At 39.4% G+C, this 20,357-nt stretch overlaps 1 protein-coding gene across 1 annotated transcript; it reads left to right on the top strand.

Moving 5' to 3' along the window:
• The first annotated feature begins 985 nt into the window (after nt 1-985).
• On the top strand, nt 986-1,495 carry LOC149774471 (uncharacterized). Its single transcript, XM_089945292.1, has one exon. The coding sequence runs from the start codon at nt 986-988 to the stop codon at nt 1,493-1,495; it is 510 nt and encodes a 169-aa protein (XP_089801418.1).
• Nucleotides 1,496-20,357: the final 18,862 nt, after the last annotated feature.

The raw sequence follows: 20,357 nt of genomic DNA, 5'->3' as shown, positions 1-20,357 counted from the left end.
CATCTCTCCAACAAACAGGTTCAAAAGACTGGATGAACATTGGGTCAATTCTTTCTTCACATGAGAGGACTGCTGACCATTTAGAAAACTATCAATCCTGGCGTGAACTTGAACTGCGTTTAGCTAAAGGAAAAACAATTGATGATCTCGACCAACAGAAAATTAGGCAAGAGGAACATTATTGGCATCAAATTGTGCAACGCTTAATTGCTTTGGTACGAGTTCTTGGCATGCAAAATTTGACATTCAGTGGTAGAAATGAAAAGTTGTATTGCCCTGGTAACGGAAATTTTTTGAAGTTTGCAGAATATCTAGCCCTTTTTGATCCTATCATGAGTGAACATTTGCGTAGAGTTAAGAATCCCGAAACACTGGTTCACTATCTTGGAAAATATATCCAAAATGAGCTTATACAGCTTCTAGCCAATGCTATAAAAAAGCAAATTTTAACTCGTGTAAACTCTGCTAAATACTATTCCATAATTCTGGATTGCACACCTGATGTAAGTCATATTGAGCAAATGACAATGACTGTCCGTTTTGTTGATGTAATCAGAACATCAATAATTTGATACCTGAGCCTGAAGTCATCATATGAGAACATTTTCTGGGATTTGTTCCACTAAAGGAAACTACAGGCGCCTTTATAGCAGAAACTCTTCTTGAACAGCTTGGGCAAATTGGATTAACAATTGAAAATATGCGTGGTCAAAGTTATGATAATGGGAGTAACATGAAAGGCAAAGAAAATGGCGTACAAAAGAAGATTCTAGACAAACCCACGTGCTTTGTTGTTTTCCTGCAATGCACACTCTTTAAACTTGGTAATCAATGCTGCTGTTAGGTGTTGTCTTGAAGCAACTACTTTCTTCAATATTGTTGGACAGATCTATAACTACTTCTCTTCATCAACTAAGCGTTGGCAAATTCTAACCAGTCATATATCAGACTTGGGTATAACTGTTAAACCATTGTGTGAAACGAGATGGGAGAGTCGGATAGAATCTCTGAAGCCACTAAGATATTATCTAGATATATATATGATGCTATGATGCAGATCTTTAATGATACAAGCTTAACAGGTCCCTTTGGCAATAATTCCCGAGATGAAGCCAAGGCCCTTGCTGGTGCAATCAGTAAGTTCAAATTTGTAGTATCACTCGTTACATGGTACAACATCATGTTTGAAGTCAACCTTACAAGCAAGGTACTACAAAGTCAGGAAGCTGATTTAAATACAGCTACAAGACAGCTGCAGACAACTAAGAAATATCTTGTGGACTGCAGGTCTGAAGAGGGATCTCAAAAAGTTTTGGTAGATGCTACTGAAATTGCAAATGAACAAGAGATAGTACCAGATTTTGAAACAGATCAAATTAGAACCAGGAGAAAGAAATGGCAGTTTGAATATGAGGCCCAAGAAGAGACACCACAAGATCCAAAACAGAAATTTAAAGTAAGTTTTTACTATGGAGTTTTAGACATGGCTATGTAATCTATTGATGAGATTCCTACAGCTACAACATTATAATTCACTCTTATGTTGCTATTGCATTGAGGATCCTTCTTACACTTCCAGTGTCAGTGGCAAGTGGTGAGCGTAGTTTCTCAAAGCTCAAGCTTATAAAATCTTACATTCGCTCCACAATGTTGCAAGACAGACTAGTTGGCTTGGCAACTATATCAACTGAACATGCTCGAGCTTCATCACTTGATTTAGCTGAATTGGTTAAAAACTTTGCTGAGGAAAAGGCACACAAAGTGAGATTCTGAATTGTCTTTCTGTCTGCATTTAACCTTCAGCCAAATTTGGTTTCAGATGTATTAGTATTGAGTGTCTGTTACTGTCCATTATGCTGTTAGTTCATCACTAATGTCTATCTTTATGCTTGTTTATTCTTGTCTTAATTTTGCAAATAAAGTAGTATCAAGCAGTGCTTTGCGGGGAATCTAGACACTTGAGCACAGAGGAGTAATTTTCTTTTACAAATTACCCTTGGTCTGTGCTCAAATGTTGAAGAAAAAAAAATAAAAAATTTATTGTTTATAAATTTTGAAATTGATATTTTCCTGGGGGTGAGGCACCAGAATCTAACCTTGCTGAGGGCGCCAGCCCTGTACACTACATATTAATATGATACATTATTCATACCGTTACCAAATTTGTTTATGGTACACATACAGCACAGAATACGTTCTACTTGAAGATAAAACTATTGCTAAAAGAAACAATGTCAAATGCTAATATGAAAATGAGAAAGAGAGGACACAGTTCAAATGTAAGAACAAAAGCAAATGCACATAAATGGCTTTCTTTTTATTCCCTATTTGTCAGACTTATGAGAACAAAAGCAAATGCACATAAATGGCTTTCTTTTTATTCCCTATTTGTCAGACTTATCGTATATGCCCACTGTCTTTTGATTTCGGCAAGCTGAACAACTTAATAATCCATATATAGTTTTTTAAGTATTAACAAAATTTTAAATTTCTCTGACTTCCACTACAACTAAACATTTCATCACATATGTGCACCTTCAGACTTCCACTCTGACAAAACATTTCATCACATACTCTCAGCATATTTTCTCATGTGCACCTTCCGATCTGTACTCTAGGAATAGATTTTAGGACATACTTCACACTTACATAGTTTTTTTTCCAGTATGCATCATCAAGTGGATCTTTAGTTCTTTGCTCCGACGAAACATTTCATTGCATACTTCACACTTCAATGGTTTTTCTCCAGTATGGATACTCATGTGCTCCATAAGATGCCCTCTCTGATTGAACTTTTTCTCACATACTTCACACTTGAATGGTTTTTCCCCAGTATGTCCCCGCATGTGCATCTTCAAGTGCCCATTCTGGACAAACATTTTGTTGCATACGTCACATTTGAATGGTTTTTCTCCAGTATGCCACATGACATGCACCTTCAGACTACCACCCCAACTAAACCTTTTATCACACACTTCACACTTAAATGGTTTTTCTCCAGTATGAATCCTCATATGTCGCTTAAGACTATCACCGTGTCTAAACATTTCATCACATACTTCACACTTAAATATTTTTTTTCCAGTATGTATTTTCATGTGTTTCTTTAAGCTTGCAATCTGACTAAACATTTTGTCACAAACTTCACATTTAAATGGTTTTTCTCTAGAATGCATCTTCATGTGTACCTTATGATCTGCACTCTGACTAAACATTATATCACATTCTTCACACTTAAATGGTTTTTCTCCAGTATGTATCCTCATGTGCGTCCTCCGCTGGTCGCTCCGACTAAACCTTTCCTCACACACTTGACACTGCAGTGGTTCTTCTCCAGTATGTATCCTCATGTGCTCAATTAGACGTCCTCTCTGATTAAACAGCTTGTTACATGCTTCACATTTGTATGGTTTTTCTCCTGTATGTATTCTCATGTGCATCTTCATGTGTCCACTCTGACTAAACACTTTATCACATACTTCACATTTAAATGGCTTTTCCCCAGTATGCACCCTCATGTGCCCCTTCAGCTCTATATTCTGACCAAACATTTTATTACATACTTCACATTTGAATGGTTTTTCGCCAGTATGAATCATTGCGTGTTTCTTTAGACTGCAGCTGTTACTAAACATTTTGTCGCATGCTTCACATTTAAATGTTTTAACTCCAGTGTGTCCCAACATGTGTTTCTTCAGATTTCCACTCTGACTAAACATTTTCCCACAAACTTCACATTTGAATGGTTTTTCTCCATTATGTATTCTCATGTGTACCTTCAGATTACATTTCTGATTAAACATTTTGTCACATATTTCACATGCGAACAGTTTTTCTCCAGTATGCAGGCTCGTGTGCATTTTTAAATCTTCACTCGAAATAAACATTTTATCACACACTGCACACTTCAACGGGTTTTCTCCAGTATGCATCTTCGTACATAAGTATTCGGCAGCCGCCGCCCTTCGGTAGACACAAAAAGGGGCTATGAGCTTACACCAACAACAGGCCTAAACGGAACCCGTCTTCTCAACAAAACCAGTCTGAACATGGAGAAAATTACAATGTGTTCCGATTAAAAGAACCGTAGTACTTGTTATCAGTGTAAACGTCAACACACACACGTATACAGTCACCTGAAATTTGACGATAGTTTTATTCTCGCGAACGTTCATTAGGTATTATGTACACCCTGGATAAACAGAGACATAGATACTTGCATTGGCATCCTTTCGAGGAAAGTCAAGGCCCTTTTGAAATTTTGGAAGCCCACCCACCCACCAAACACTTGACATGATCCGGCCATAAGTCATTTGATGAATGACCAGTACACGCAGTTTCTCTTCCTCCTTAGTTAGAAACGTTCATGTATTTAATAATCCATAAGTGATACGGGTATTTTATTTCCTCTATGTAACAAAGATAGCGAGAATCGTTCTCTGGCGCTTTTGCCCTACCCAGAAAGGTGGGGATTAAATAAGATGCGTTTATGACGAGAGAAACAGACACTCTTGCTTTTGTTGTTGTTGAGTTTAATTATAGTGGCGTGCGCACAATTGTGCATGTGCCACTTTTTTCTGACTGCACCGCAGCCTGCTAGTTGTTCCTGGGGAAGGGAATGGTGCCACCTTCCCCAGGCTTTTATGGGTTCAAGGAACCTTGATAGTTTGGCCTCAATATGTGGGTCCACAAAGGTCCCTTACAGTTGAATGGTTGGCTGTCATTAGTGGGAAGGAGAGCTCGGGAATGGTCCTGGTTGCTTTACATCGCTGGTTTCTTGTTGCATTTGCCTGGTGTTTCTTGCGATTTTTATTTTTTTCTTTCTCAAAATGTTCTAAAAAAGGGGGGGGGGTCTATGCTGTTTATAGAGGTTGTTAGTAGAAATCATGTATGAATAGAGATTTTCAAGGTTATTATGGTATTACTAGTCGAGGTGTTTAGGGTGTGCTTCCTACGTTATGTTATTTATAAGTTTTTAGATATTGCCTCTTTAAGTTATTTATTTATTAATGTTTTTAGAGATTGAATGTTATTTATACTTTATTTAGCAAGAGACCGGAGTCCTAGCCGATTACACGGTCCGTTAAGGACATCTAGGACCGGAGTCCTAGCTGATTACTCGGTTCGTTAAGGACATCTAGGACATCCGATTTTGCGGTTTCCTTAGTTTTTGATAGGTGCTTCGTAAGTGAATTATTTATTATCATTTTTATAACATTGAATGATATAAGTTTTTATGTGGTGGCTTCTAAATTTATTTAGCTAGTTACTGGGTCTTTTGGTTTTGTGGGGATAGTAATTATATTTTGTTCCTATTTCCTGCTGAGTCTATGAATTTATTTATATTTTTATATGCTGATTGTTTATTTTTATTATTAGAGTCCGTAAGTAACTCTGGATATGTGTGTGGTGATCCAATCTCTTTTTGGTTTTTGATAAATATTTTCCGAGCGGGTTGATATTTTGGGCATATATTGAATACGTGGTGTTGATCTTCGGTGGTGTGGCAGTTAAAGCAGTTAACGGTTGCTGGTTTGGGTCCTATAAACCTTCCAAAACTGCTTGCTAGTTTAGTTTTTCCAGTTATTATCCTGTTTATGGCTTTCTGTTCTAAATAGGTACCCTTAGGTAGCTGTATGTTCGTATCTACATTTTTTGGGGTTTCATGGTGCTTTTTACCTTTTGTGGAAGAGTTCCAAAGATCTTGCCATGTTTGGTCTATATATGTTTGTGCAAAGCTTAGTGCTTCTGTAGAGCTATAGTTAAGCTTGATAGAGCTTTGATCTCCTAATTTGGTTTGTGCAACTTTGTCTGCTGTTTCGTTGCCAGAGATTCCAATGTGCGATGGTATCCACATGAGCTCGACTAATTGATGTGCTGTGGTGATATCGTCGATTAATTGGCATGCTCTGTCGAGGAATTGTTCGCTAGAGTGTGTATTGCGATTTTGGATCGATTTGATAACGCTTAGGGAATCGCTTATAATGACTGCTTTAGGTATTTGGTTGTCTTTGATCCATTGTAGTGATTCAAGTATAGCCCAGAATTCAGTAGTGTAAATGGAGCAATAGTCAGGTAATCTGGATCCCGTTTGTATATTGAATTCAGGGATGACTATTGCTGCTGCTGTTCTTGGTGGGTTGTTTGTTTTTGATCCATCGGTATATATTTTAACATAGTCCGGGTATTTTTGGTTGATTTCATTTACCAGTACAGGTTTTAGTAAGTTTTCATGTCCTTCCACTCTTGCTGATTGGTAAACAAAAAATAAAAATTAATAAATTGTAAAGTCTACAAAATGTGCGACACTTTTGAGCAATATTGATTTATGTGGAAGAATATACCACCCTGTCGGCCTATTCTGCGCGTCATGTAATTCTGCGCAACGATACGTCATTTCCGTAAACATTGGATCACGTGTTATTTATGGTCGAAACTCCAATTTGCATAAATAAAAAACGATCGTCCTTTAATTAAGGAATGTTATATTCATAAAGTGTACAAAATATCCCACATTTTTATTTTAAATGCATGTGAAAATGCGATCTATAAAAGGCAACATGAAAACGAACTCCGTGAACTTCTTGAACGAGTAGCCCAGAAAAAAACATACTTAATATTTATATTTTAGAATCATAAAAATAAATACATTATTTAAAAGATAAAAATGTTTACCTTAGATCAATACTGCATCTTAACGCAAGTTTCTAATTTTGCAAAAGTTGTCCACACTTACTTTATCGTCAACTATCCAACTTATTAAGTTGCCGCTCAAAAGAATTCTCAAAAAATCTCGCACGAATGGTCTGTTTGTAAATTCTTAGTACTTTTTCTCCATAAACCAGACGTTGTAAACACATTACATCCTATTACTGTTGATTCTCTTCAACGTAATAGCTTATCGTGCAACCTAGTGAGTCCCCAGTCTATATTTCGAATCCAATTTAAGACTGCCAGTAACTCACGTGATGGGGTTCATTGACACAAGTTCATCACGCATAAAAACACATAGCAAGTGCTTTACTGATTTTGTCATCGTGCTGAAATCAAACTTTTTCAAACGGACGCGCTTTTGTGACTGTCAACGGTTAGTCGAAGACCCTTTTCTTTTTTGATCCTCTACGAGACGTTATGCGGCAACCGCGACAAATGTAGCCGCTAACAATTTTGGAATCGCCGCGAAAAATGTTTATTTTGCCCAGGTCTTTGGTATTTGCTCAACAGCTGACTTTGACAACTTTAATATTACTGATTTGTTCTTTTGTTTGACAAAAACTGGTTATGTTTTGTTTGGTTTCCACAAAGGGCCGTTCTCAGTTAACTTTGCTTATTAAAGCCGCAGCATTGCCCCGCAATAAACTTTAATTAAGATTTTATTCTTGCAATCTGGTACTGGCTACGCCAACGTTAATTTCTTGATATGTCGTCACTATGTGAAAACGAAGCACGTTTAATTACGAGTCTGAGAAAACTTTACGAGGTTTGCACATGCCTATCAGCCGGCCACCTATACCAAAGACAGCATCTTATCAGAAAGAATCAAAGCAATAATGATATAATGGGAAAGAAATGTTCGCGGTCACATGCGCATGAAAGAGCATGCCCATCTTTGACTGCTTACATATATCCAGTTACTCCAATGAAAGGTAATAAATCGGGTACAAATGAATGAATTCTTTCTGGGAAATCTGCAAAGGAGTGTTAGTAGTAATGTGGGCCACCCTAGGGGCAATGAAAAACCCAGTCAGAAAGGTCGTGGGACATTCTAGGAACAAAGGGAATATAACCTGGAGAAATTGAATGGGCCACTCTAGGGACAATGGGAACTGAACATGGGAATATTGGGGTTGTATAAGGACAAGGGAAAGTTGGATTTGTATAGGGAGAATAGGAATGATGACAAACATAACAAAGACACAAACACATACATACACACACATACACAAAAAAATGGCAAAGAGAATAACTGGTTTTTTTTTTTCTCCCGTCAATGGAGTGGTCCTGAAAAGAGCATTTGGGCTTTATGTTAAGACCATTCCGTTAACATAGAGGGCATCTCAAGGATCGCCATCTCTTCCTCAAAATTCGTCTGACCTCTGGTTCGTAGATTAAAACTTTCTTCAGGCAGCCTTGTCTCTCCACATAGATCCTTCTTTTCGAAAGGGCAGTATCAGTCATCTGGGTGATAGTCCATGATGATCTGACATACATGGGATAGTCCGGGTTGAACAGCATCAACGATACGAGAGTAGACGATTCTACGTTAGCCCATATCTTGTGACGAGAACAGGTGAAGGGAATGAAGCGGAAGAGTGGATCGGAACGGATTAAGTTCTTTCACCAATCCAAACAAGCGTTACAAAATTCAGTCACATTGCAGAGTCTGTCTTCCAATCCGAAGAGGGCTAACTGTGACGTAACATTCCCAATATAGATACGCTAGCGTCTTTGCGCAGTGAATTCATGCGACATTGTTAGAACATGACAGAAACTAAGAAGACAATGACTTTTGGTGTACCGGCCGTGGAGACGAGAAGTGATGGCATAGCACTGGATACCAAAACCATCACAGACCTACTTTCGAAAGAGACATGTTTTTATTGGGATTTGGTGGATTTTCTCTCTTCTTCTTAAGAATTTGTTCTGGTATCAGCACCTTTGCCGCCTTCTCCTTCCTTACCACACGTCATTGATTTCAAACAGAGACAGAAAGAAGAACTGGATAAATCTTTGCAACAGCAGAAATAAGCAGAACAAGCTTTTCTCATTCAAAAGCAACAGCGAGAAGAAGAAGCGGCAAGAAGGAAACGACATGAAGAAGAAGAAGCAGAGAAGAAACAATGTCGAGGAGAAAAGAGGAGAGTCAAAGTCAAACGGCGACAGTACTCTTAGATATTTTGTCAGAGTTAAGGTGTCTGAAACAAATGTATCAGATTTCTTTAATACGACCCAAGAGAAAAAGACAATCCCGTGCCAAACAGCCCAACTCCGTCCACACACCTATTACGCCTGAGATACCAAAACTAGTGATTTCTACCAAATCGTCGACAGGAGCCGGTCTAAAAGTAGGTCTTGGCCATGACAAAGGGATAAGGCATTTAAAGCTGATTACTTCCGGTTCCTGAGTTGTGTTTTATTTGAACGAAACAAACATAACATCTAATGGTCCTTTTCAGGGCCATCCACATATCTCGAAAAGAGATTGTATTAAAATTACCAAAATCAATTAAACCTCTAAATCCCTTTTCTTCCCATGATGGATACGTGTGTGTGTGTGTGTGTGTGTGTGTGTGGGAGTGTGTATGTGCGTGCGTTTCATGCGTGTGTATGCGTGAGTGTAGGTCCTTATCATTATAATAATCAAAACCAAGAGACATTTACGTTTTTTCTGGTCTATACTGGTACAAATTTTCAATTCAATGTCACAACACAACACTTTAAAAGGTTTATTAGCTTATTCTGTGTACTTGTTCACTCACCTTATTTGAATTTCGTCAATGTCATAGGTTTTTCCTCCTCCTCTTCCTCCTCACTTTCTACTCGTCTTCTTTTCTTCTCTTTCTGGACGTGTCTGGGTTCTTCCTTTTTGGAGGGTACATCTTCTTCTTCCTGTTCAGAATCCATCTCTTCCCCCTGTTATTCCTTAGGGCAGTCTGGAAACCATTGTCCTTTCTCATGACAATCATAACATGTATCTTGACTTTTGTCGCTTTTTTCGCTTGTTTTTTTTTTTTTTTTTTTTTTTGACGTTTACACTCTGAAGACCAGTGTCCTTTCTTCTGACATATATAGCAAATATCTTCGCCTTTATCTCGAAAGAAGGGGGAGTAATCTGTTGGCTTCTCTGAAGAAAACCTTTGTATGACACCTCGCAAAGCTCTGATCAGAAGTTCGATCTATGTTGGCTCTTCCGTCTTTCTACTCGGATTGAGAGTGAAATGAATACTTAGAGGGAAGACGCTGACCCTTTATATAGGCAAGACACTGGTCTGACATTAATATATAGGGGGCTGTGGAGTTTCAAATGCAGTCATTTGACTTTTTGCGTTTAAGATGAAATGATCGCATCATACTGTGGAGAAAGTAGAAGAAAGTAAGAGCAGACACGTGATTTATCGCTTCGCACAGTAGCTGAAGTCTTGACTCAAATTCATGTCAGCGATTTTGAAGACGACATGAATGATCCAGAATCCACACAAAAAGAGTCTATACCAATCCAAAGTACACAAACACCAGTAAACCCTGAAAAGTACTACAACATTCGAGTGATGGACAAACGCTCCTATAGAAAATATAGAACCACAGCCTACAAATACACGGTGAATTTTGAAGATGTCAAGTCCTACGTACCGCTGAAGAATGCAGAAACGTTCATCACGGAGGTGTGGGATTCTTTGTTAACCGCACTGAAACGACAATGTCAAGCCAAAGAAGACGATCGCTTGACCCTTTCCATTGATCACGACAGTCTGAAGTCCCCCGTTTTCGAGTTTAGCAGACCATCATAATTGACACCTTCCAAAGTCATAGACAAGATTCAACACGTGCAGCAATCCAGCGACACGTATCACATGACCGATGGAAAAGCGACACTAAACCTGACTCGCGCGCCTCTTCCCCAAGGGAGTGGACGCAAAAAGGTGTTATTGGTGGAATAACTTCGCATCACCATTACTAGTCTCGCTTAAATTAACAACCCTCAAGACCATCCTGGGCAATCGTCGTAAGACGAACTTATGCCGATAAGAACGACGCGGCAGAATGGAAAAGGGCCTGTGACAACATTCGAAAATCGAACAGAGCTAAACAACGAAAAGAAGCAGAACTCTTGTTACGGCAAGCGGGAATATCTAAAGACATGCTGTGGCATTCCTGAAATGCAAAAATTGCAAGATGTTTAAGCTCCAAGCTACATCTTGTAAGTGCACCTCAAGAAGTGCGTGGACCTCTTGTTTCAAGGCAAAGATTTCAAAGTCGGAAAATACATTCACGTGTATCATCACGATGGACATTTCGATGTCATCACTAGTATCACTGGATTCCTGAGATACATATATTATTGTGAGAAATGTAAATATGGCTATAACAATCGAGAGCAACACACGCATTGTGGATAGAAACGTGAGGGGTGTTTGACCTCTAAACCATATCTTGACAAAGGACAAGAACGAGTGCATTGCCCTGCTTGTCTGCGCACTGTTGTCAGCCCTACATGTTACCAACGACATCTGAAGACGCAAGGTTCACAGCGGAAAAGTCCTTGCCATCTGCTGAAAGTGTGCCCTACTTTTGGACAAGCCACACCTACCAATAATGTCAAGACTCACGTATGTCCAAGGAAGAAGCGATGTCACATTTGTCGCCGAATGGTGGACTTGGAACACGAATGCTTCATAAAAATATACCATTCCAAACAAGAGGAGAAAGATGACCAGCAGAAAGACAGTTTCATCTTTTTCTATTTCGAATGCATGCAAGAGACTTACTTTTACAGTCCTAATTTCTGCTTGGCTCATCGAGCGTACGAGAGGTGCATCCAAGAACCATTTTTTAGTCATTGCCCACACTGTAACAAGATTCCTGGAGGACGTGAACAAATTTTTCGAGGACCTAACACACATACCGATTTCGCTCAATGGATCATAGACCCCATCGACGAGACGTGGAGCCAATAGGACATCGAACGTTACGGACATTGCCATCGCAATGCCACGGTGGTGGCTCACAATTTCACGGGACAATTTCGTATGAGATACTATACGGAACAAAGCACCGAATGTCTGAAAGTGACTCTGAACGGAGCCAAAATCATTTCATGCAACTGGGACAAGTGCAGTTTGAAGATTCGATGAGTTACTTGGCCATGTTTTGAAGTCGAATGCCTAACACGTTTGGAATTACAGAAATGGCCAAAGGCTATTGTTCGCATTTTGTCACTACCGAAGCCAATCAACACGTCGTTCTACCCCATTTGCCCGAGGCTCACTACTATGACCCCGACAAGATGCGTACCGAAAAAGGAGAAGATTTATATGCATGGTACCTCCCTCACGCCTCGGATCTCTTCGACTTTTAGGAAGAAATGTTAAAGCATTGCCGTTTCGACGTGGACATTTTACGACGTTGCTGTGGAAATTTTCGAGAATTATTCATGGAACACGGAGGGATCGATCCTTTTAAAGACGTCCGCACCATTGCTAAAGCATGTTAATTAGTGTAAAGTAAACGATTCATGCCCGAAAACACAGTGGCTGTCATCTGCCCTCAAAACAACGAACTTTGTTAAACGTCAATACTCGGTGGCTGCATTACTTTTTGCAACAAGGAAGACGATTGGATCCAACACGCCCGCAACGAAAGAGGCGAAAAGACCATTGATATGAATATGTTGGATGGCTGAAACTTTAACGGGTGCTTATTTCATGGATGTCCCATCTGCTGCCATCAACGTGACACTTGTTACGATTAGGCTCTTACAAAACGCAACAAGAAAAGTAAAATTTAACAAATAATTTATTTCCCTAGAAAAACAAGGTAACAATGAGAAAATAAAGTTACGGTTCTACGATTTCGAATCCAAAAATATTCCAAGAATAACCCAAGAATTAAAAAATAAAAGTATTAGTAATAAAATGTCCTAAAAAAACTGAGTTCGAATCCCAATGAAATCCAAAAATGGAAGGCGATTACGAATGCAGTATTCAGTGCCGTACTGATGTGTCAGCAGTTCTGTATTGAATCACAGAAAATACAATTCCAGTGTTTGAATTCTGTGAAAATTTACATAACTGTCCTTGTCCAACAATTAATTTAGACCACAAGTATTTCCAGGGGAAAATAATCTATTAGAATCCAAATAATTTGAAGAAAAAAATTAAAAATCCAACTCAAACTGGTCACAGCAAAACACCTTTAAGAGTCAATGGTTTAAAGCCCGACTGCTCAAAGTCTCTATAGAAAATAGTTATACACTAATTTCAGACGCAAAACAGATTCCCGTATGAGGGTCACATAATCATGTTTTTAAAACAAGATAGAAGTTTTATACATGCCTAACATCACTTACACCCAGTATGGCCTTGGCTAAATTCAATAATTTTTACTCTGAGAAAAACTTAAAAGTAGTTTACTTCAACTCTTACTGATTCTGAATCAAGGTCAGGAACTAGGTCATCGTTAGATACAAAGTTTCCTTTACTAGTGGTTTATGAAAAACAGTCAGGTCAAATAGAACTGACTTGATTTTCAGAAAAAAATGTCAAATCCAGTAAATAAAGTTACATTACAAAAGCATGAAATGGAGTAAAATATTTAAAACTAACAAACAATTAAATTATATTAAAATAAATATAAATTAAATCAAATACACATAACACACTAAAGATCAGTTTTTACAACGTACCATGGAGGGCTTTATACCAGGCCACCTGTCAGCGGCACTTGAATTCAGAACAGCAAGGTTACCAAGTGGTGGAAATGTGGGAACACTAGTACGATCACCGTTTGAAAACCGATTTCGAATTTAAACGCATCTTGGAATGGTAAAAGATGTGGACCCACTGAATCGCGTGATAGTTTGTATGGAAGGCGAGCGAATGCCACCTGTTTGCTGTACCAAGCCGACGAGGGGAAGGAGAATAAACCAAATACATGGAAGTGTGTTCGCTGTATCCTTACGTGTGCAAATATTGTCACTTTCCGCAGGGCACCCGCAATTGCTGACGAAACAGATCGACCTGGACAACATTCAACAAAGGATTGATTAAATGCAAAGTCTTGCCTCCCACGTCACCATTCTTAAGGAAAACTTATGTTTCCCTTGTGCCGTACTTGTGCCGAAACGTGCAACCAAGACCAAAATTGTCAGCATACCCGAAGAACGCGCTTTGACAGGAATGTGGTCCAGCGTAGAATTGTTTAAAGTTCTGGACATGGGATACCAACTGTTAGAAGTGTACCAAATTTACCACTTTCCCAACACAGAAAAATACCACAAGGGCGACGAGACTCAGAAAGGCATTGATGTCAAAGTTAACGTGCTGTGAAGGCATTTTCGCGGACTACGTGGATGCCTCTTTGAAACTGAAACAAGAAACCAGCAGTTATCATTCCTGGTGGCACACTCCCGAAGACCAAAAGACATTCAATATAAATACTGAGAGCAGGAAGTTATCACTTTAGAACACATCTAGAAAAACTAAGGAAGGCGATCGTTTGCCAAAGTGATGTTAAATTGCTTATGGGCAAAAATGGCACAACGACCGTGTTTACCCAAGACAGAGTACTACTTAAAGATGATTCACGACAAAAACCAAAACCATGAAACAAGTTAACGTCCTTCGTAAAAAACCTGATCCTCGTCAATTACGAAGAAGAACTTTGTAGAAGCCGATAAATTCGGAAATGGTATTAGTGTGGCTTACGTGACTCCCCATGCTTGTTTGAAACTGTACGAAGTTGTAGAACTGTTTGGAGATCGCGTTCTGTACTTTGACACGGACAGTTGCATCTACATTCAACGTCCTGATGATCATCGCTACCATTCAGTCGAAGGAGACCGTTTAGGAGCCTGGACGGATGAGCACTCCAACAACAAAGATTCAAAGATTTGCTAGTGGCGGTCCCAAAAATTACGGCTACGAAATACCGCCCCCACCCTCAAGGAGAAGTGCACACCGAGTATAAAGTGAAAGGATTGACTCTCAATTATCGCAAAGATGTCCCCTCACAGAATTGTATACTATCGTCATCGTCGTTTTTCTGTCAAAAAGGGAAAAGAAAAAGGAAAAGGACAGTCTCATCATCAGAAATAACGCTTCGCCAAGTATCGACGTCTACCCCAGAAAAGACACGCTCGTCTAAAGAAAAAGAGTAGCAATAAAAACGGATGATTGTTTGGCGATATAGGAAAAAACACTGTCACATTTTTGACGAAGCTATAGCCCAAAATATTAAGATAAAAGGGCGTGTGCCACGTCTTCATCGTCATTATCTTATTTTGTGAACCTTGGAACAAATAAACAAAGATGTCACCCTCCAGAAGCCATCCCTATTCTACACCTGAAAGAAAGAAAAGGAAAGGACTGCCTACTCGTTTAGCCAAACATTGGAACGTATTGTCCGTCCTGTCTGAAGCCAATTTTACTTAACAGTACCCAGTGACAGTTCCATCCATGTGTTTCCCAAAAACACATTATGTTGTTTCACGGAAAAATTACCTCATGCAATCCAATTGGATCACGAAGCCCGTTGGGAAGTGGCTTTGGTTGAAATGATTCACTCTACACAGATCATAAATCAAAACGTGTTTACGGTCGAAGTTCTGGATGAACAACTACAACAGTACTTGAACGAAAACGAAACTACTGTAAATCCCTAAGATCAACTACCTATGCCCCATAATCAACGGTTCTTCTAACGGTTGAGTATTCTCCCAGGTATTATTTTAGTGGTCATCGTCTGGTGAACACTAATGCAAACAGATTCAAGGCAGTGTTTGGCAGAACCCTGAATGAAATAAAATAAGTGGCACCATCGAGTACCATAAAGTGGTTTCTCGCCTACTGAAGCAATTTCATGATTACACAACGTTGGCGTTAACATTTTGTCCTGGATTGTTTGACATTTTGGGTGGAGACCTCTGAGGTTGAATCACAACACCAACCATCCTCGACATCGCGTCTGTTGTGGATAATTTTAGGTCCACTGTAAAACAGAACCAAGGATTAAATTTGATTTTTGTGTACTCCGATGTGGTGGAGTAAAACCAAGTGTCCTTCCTATCAAAGTGGATTCTGCCACGAATGCCGACGAGGAAGGTGGAAACACGTATCACGTTCACCGCGAATTTGTAAATCTTCACTATTTGCCTATCAGTAAGTCGTATTTTGACACTGTGAACACTGCTATAAAAGGAGATCTGGGACAAAATATTCCATTCACCAAAGGGAAAGTAACGGTGAAACTCCGTTTTCGAAAACGATTATCTAACGCATTGTAAGTCATGTATCCTGTGTAATGATGAGTCGTTGGACTCTGAGGACATGGGTTAGGAGTTATGCTGAAATCAGCCTTTCGTTCGATGGCTCCGGTTTTGAAACCAATGGTGACACGAGAATTGCACGCTTTAAAAGATGACACAAGGCAAAGAATTTCTCAAAAATGTTATCATCAACAAACAAATCCCTAAAGAAGCTTTCTTTAGAGCAGGCAAAAATGTCTTGTTTCAAACGGGCAAAGACATTTTGGGCCGACGAGAAACTCCTCTAAATAGCCTGGACTGTGCCGAGTCAGACATTCCTGCTTCCCTGACGCCACAGCAAGGACAATGCAGAAAGATACGACGAAGACACCCTTCCAAAGGACTTGACACCCATAAAGATAGAAGGACAAGAAAAGAAGAACCGTCCGAGGCTTAGGCGTTTTTGATTATTAAAAACACAGAGAGAAAAAGAAACAAGTGTACACTGAGTGTCATGCGCCTGTTCCAATTTTGTACTGGGTTTGGTAGCCACCCATCATGATGACGATGCAGGAATCCCAATGGGTAGAATTTCATCGCGCCTCCTCTGTCAAGGACTCAGGATCAGCTCCCATCGAGTTTGAAATAAAGGTTAGCCCGAACATTGCATCGATCTGAATGGCAGTTACTTGTACTTGAAAGTCAATGTGATCGACAAAACGACAGACGTTCCCGATATAATGGACGAAGATAAGTAGCCCCTGTCAACAATTTCATGCATTCATTGTTTAGTGGAGTGGATTTGTACTTGAATAACAAACTAGTCAGCAGCAGCATGGATACTTACCCTTACCGAGCGTGCCTGAAAAATCTCTTGATATACGGAAGATAATCCATGAAAACCCATCTGGATAATTGTGTGTTATGGAAACCTGACACGTCAGGCAGATTTAACTACATCGAAACAAATAAAGGCAAAAAACAATGCGGGATTTATAGAACGACGAAACAAAATCAAAGGACTCAACAAAATTTTAGAACAGATGGATCGTTCGCATTTGGACATAGGGTTGCAAGAGAACTATTTGTTCAACGGTGTGTATGTTTCAGCACTACAACGTGTCCAAGATCAAAGTCAGTCGATATGGCAAAACCTTGTGTACGAGACCATTCGAACGTGACTTTGATCAGAACAATTGCTTGAGATCGTACTTGTCCCTGTACGAAGACACAGCACAGTTAGGGACCAACACCTGTCACGGTATTTCATACGACGATTATGCAATATGTTACACTTTGTGGGCTTTTGATTTCAATCTTGACCAAGGCAGTGACGAGGGACATTTTCACCCTATAAAATCAGACCAAATTCGCGTGAAACTTCAGTTTGCAAAGCCAATACCCATACACAACACCATGAAAGTCATCTTGTATGCTACATTCGACAATACGATATAAATCAATAGTTTGAGAGAAGTCATTCTTTACTAATAGAAGCATGGAAGACTCTTATCCCTGTTTGAATGGTGGAGACTCTTTGGAAATGGAAATGGAATGGGAGGATATCGTGAAATTCGTGGAAGACAAAGGAGCCGTGGAGGACATAGTGATGAGGTCCAGATGGCCAGAAACTATGGAAGACTCTTATCCCTCTTTGAAAAATGGAAATGAAATGGGAGGATACCGTGGAAGCAGAACCCCACTATAAAGATGAAGAGGACGTGGTGATGAGGTCCAGATGGCCAGACCACGAACAACATTTAGTCTCCTGTTTTGCCATACACATGGCTGATAAAAATATCGAATTGATCAAGAAAGATTGATATGAATGTCACAACGATGACACCAGTCACATTCAACACGATAAATGTCGGATGATGAGTCAAGAAGAAAAATTGGACGAGTATCTTAAGGGCGCTTGGGGTCTCATTTCGGGAGTAGCAGTGTCGCATCAGTGGTAGAAAGACGTGCGTGATAGATCCTCTCCTCCAATGATTAATGTAGAGATCGATCACATTGAAGCTCTGTTGGCTCAGAGTGCGGTGACGAAGCGAATAAACGGTTACTGGTCAGAGATTTTCAAGAAAATATTCAGGATTGAATTGATGACTTTAATTTACCTGTGAAAAAGAAGCAGAAGAAAAAACAAACCAATAAATGGATACTTGGAAACGTTATAACCTTTTGAACAACAGTTTGTACACTGCTTCTTGGAATCATGTGGTGTGTACTAAAGATGAACTGCCTCATCGCAAACCTCAAGACCATCAAGCTTATGTCATCAACACGGACGTCAGTCATCTCCCAGAAACCCACTGGGTAGCCGTCTACTTCACTTACGATGGTTGTGTAGAGTATTTTGATTCATATGGATTACCCTCTTTGGAAGAGGACATCATCGACTTTATGAGAACCAATGCGAAGACGACACGATTCAATGATATGAAATTACAAGACAGATTCCATAGTGTGTGGAAAGTATTGTGTATTTCCGTCATCAACGCAGTCTTAGATATTCCTTAGAACATGTATTGACTTATTTTGATCGTAACTCTTCTAGAAACAACAACAACCACAACTACTACTACCAATATTAGTACCAGAGATAATGATACCCCCCGTCCCCTCTTTGCGCTCCCAAGAACAAATTTAAATTGGGAGCAGGACTGGAATAGAAGATATATCTATGGTGCCCAGCCTGGGAGGTGCCAGCATTAAGCTAATTCATCTGAAGATAAAAAACAGCCCTTTTCAGGGCGAACCATATCCCTAGAAAAGAGACTATTCAATTCGCTAATTTGTGTGAGTGTGAAGTAGTGTGACTATAAACATCAACTCCTTTACTGATATGTATGTTTGTATGGTTGTATGTGCGTGCGCATACGTTTTTTGTGTGTGTATGTGTATGTGTTTATTTGTGTGCATGTGTGCATGCATACGTTTGTGCATGTGTGTATGTGCGTTTGTTTGCTTCCTCGTAGATTTGTTAGTGTGTGTATTTGTGTTTGTGTGCTTGCGCGTACGATTTTTTATTAAAAATAACAACAAATACTTTTCTCTAAACACAGAAAGTTTGGTAATAGTGTGTTGTTTTGTATGAAAATTTATTTTAGGTTAGCACTCTCTTCACTATGGATGATTTGGTAGGTGATGTGGATAGTTGGTAAGAGGAGATGATTTCCTTTACGTCCATGTTTGAAATATATAAGATTCAGTGTTCGTCATTCCCGCATTCAAAGAAGATGGCTAGTTACCATTTAGAGAAAATGATCAAATTACACGAGGTGGTAGACTATTTGTGTATGGTGGAAGAAATGTTGTTGAGATTAGAGGTCGGATGCTATAGTCTAAACAGACTAAAAATGGAAATTAACAACTTAAGAAAAGCCAAACAATGACTAAGAGAAATGATAAAGGAGGAAGAAAAAGAAAAAGAAGATTTGGAAGGAAAGGAAACATTAAGAAGAAACAAAGAGAAACTATAAACAGAAGAAGAAAATGAGTAGAGGATAAAGGAGAAGATAGAGGAGAAGCAGGAACAGGAGAAGGAGGAAAAGGATGGAAGAAAAGAAGCCGAACCAACATGCAGATTTCCTCTCGGCGAGCAATTTTTTATGTGATCTTCCAATGACCTTCACAGTGGACAGTGTCAAGGGCCTTTGTCAGGGCGATAAATGTAATTTACTGATAGGAGTCCTGTTCTTATCATTTCTCTTGGAGTTGAGATGCAAACACTATATCTTTAGTCCAAAGTCCTTTCCTGAGACCAAAATGACTTTCTGACAATAGCCCTTAATTAATGTGATGTACAAGATGATTCAGATGAATACTGGCAAGTATTTTGCTGGCTATTGACAGCAAGTAGAACCTTTGATTGTTGTCGCATGAGAGTCTTTTGCCTTTCTGCTTGTACAAGTGTTCGATGGATGCATCCTTGTGTTTATGAAGTTTAGTCCACATTGATAAGAAGACTTAAATAATTTTAAGTGCCATGCGAGATACTCAAGCTTTGTAGACTTCTGCTGATATAGTATCTGTCTCAGATGCTTTGACATTGACAGCAGCTGAATAGTTTCACAACTGCAGTCAACGTTGGCGGATCGTCATGTGATATGTAGATTCCACCTTGAGCATTCAACTAATAGCCTCTTCGCTGATGGATGACTGTTGATTGAGGAAGCTGTGTAAGTGTTCTGTTCATCTTTGAAGTATATTTTTTCTCTGTCACTGGAACACCCAATAAGATCGCACCAATTGAGGGGTCTAGTAAGAGCGACATGAACGGGGATTTCAAAAACTACAGGTGAACTTTTTGACTAAAATCCTGCTACGATGTTTAGAGCTTATAGCAAACGTCACACTGATGTCTTCCTCGTGTACACGGGTGACTTTTGCG

The sequence above is a fragment of the Sinohyriopsis cumingii genome, unplaced genomic scaffold (genome assembly GCF_028554795.1).
Source record: "Sinohyriopsis cumingii isolate HCF-2022 unplaced genomic scaffold, ASM2855479v2 utg000229l, whole genome shotgun sequence".
In the NCBI taxonomy this organism is placed as follows: domain Eukaryota; kingdom Metazoa; phylum Mollusca; class Bivalvia; order Unionida; family Unionidae; genus Sinohyriopsis; species Sinohyriopsis cumingii.
The sequence above is the reverse complement of the archived record's forward strand: the minus strand, read 5'-3'. Positions and strand labels throughout refer to the sequence as shown.

Bases quoted from the DNA above. Each gene is read 5' to 3' on its own strand.
- LOC149774471 (XM_089945292.1), top strand. From the start codon at position 986: ATGGGAGAGTCGGATAGAATCTCTGAAGCCACTAAGATATTATCTAGA.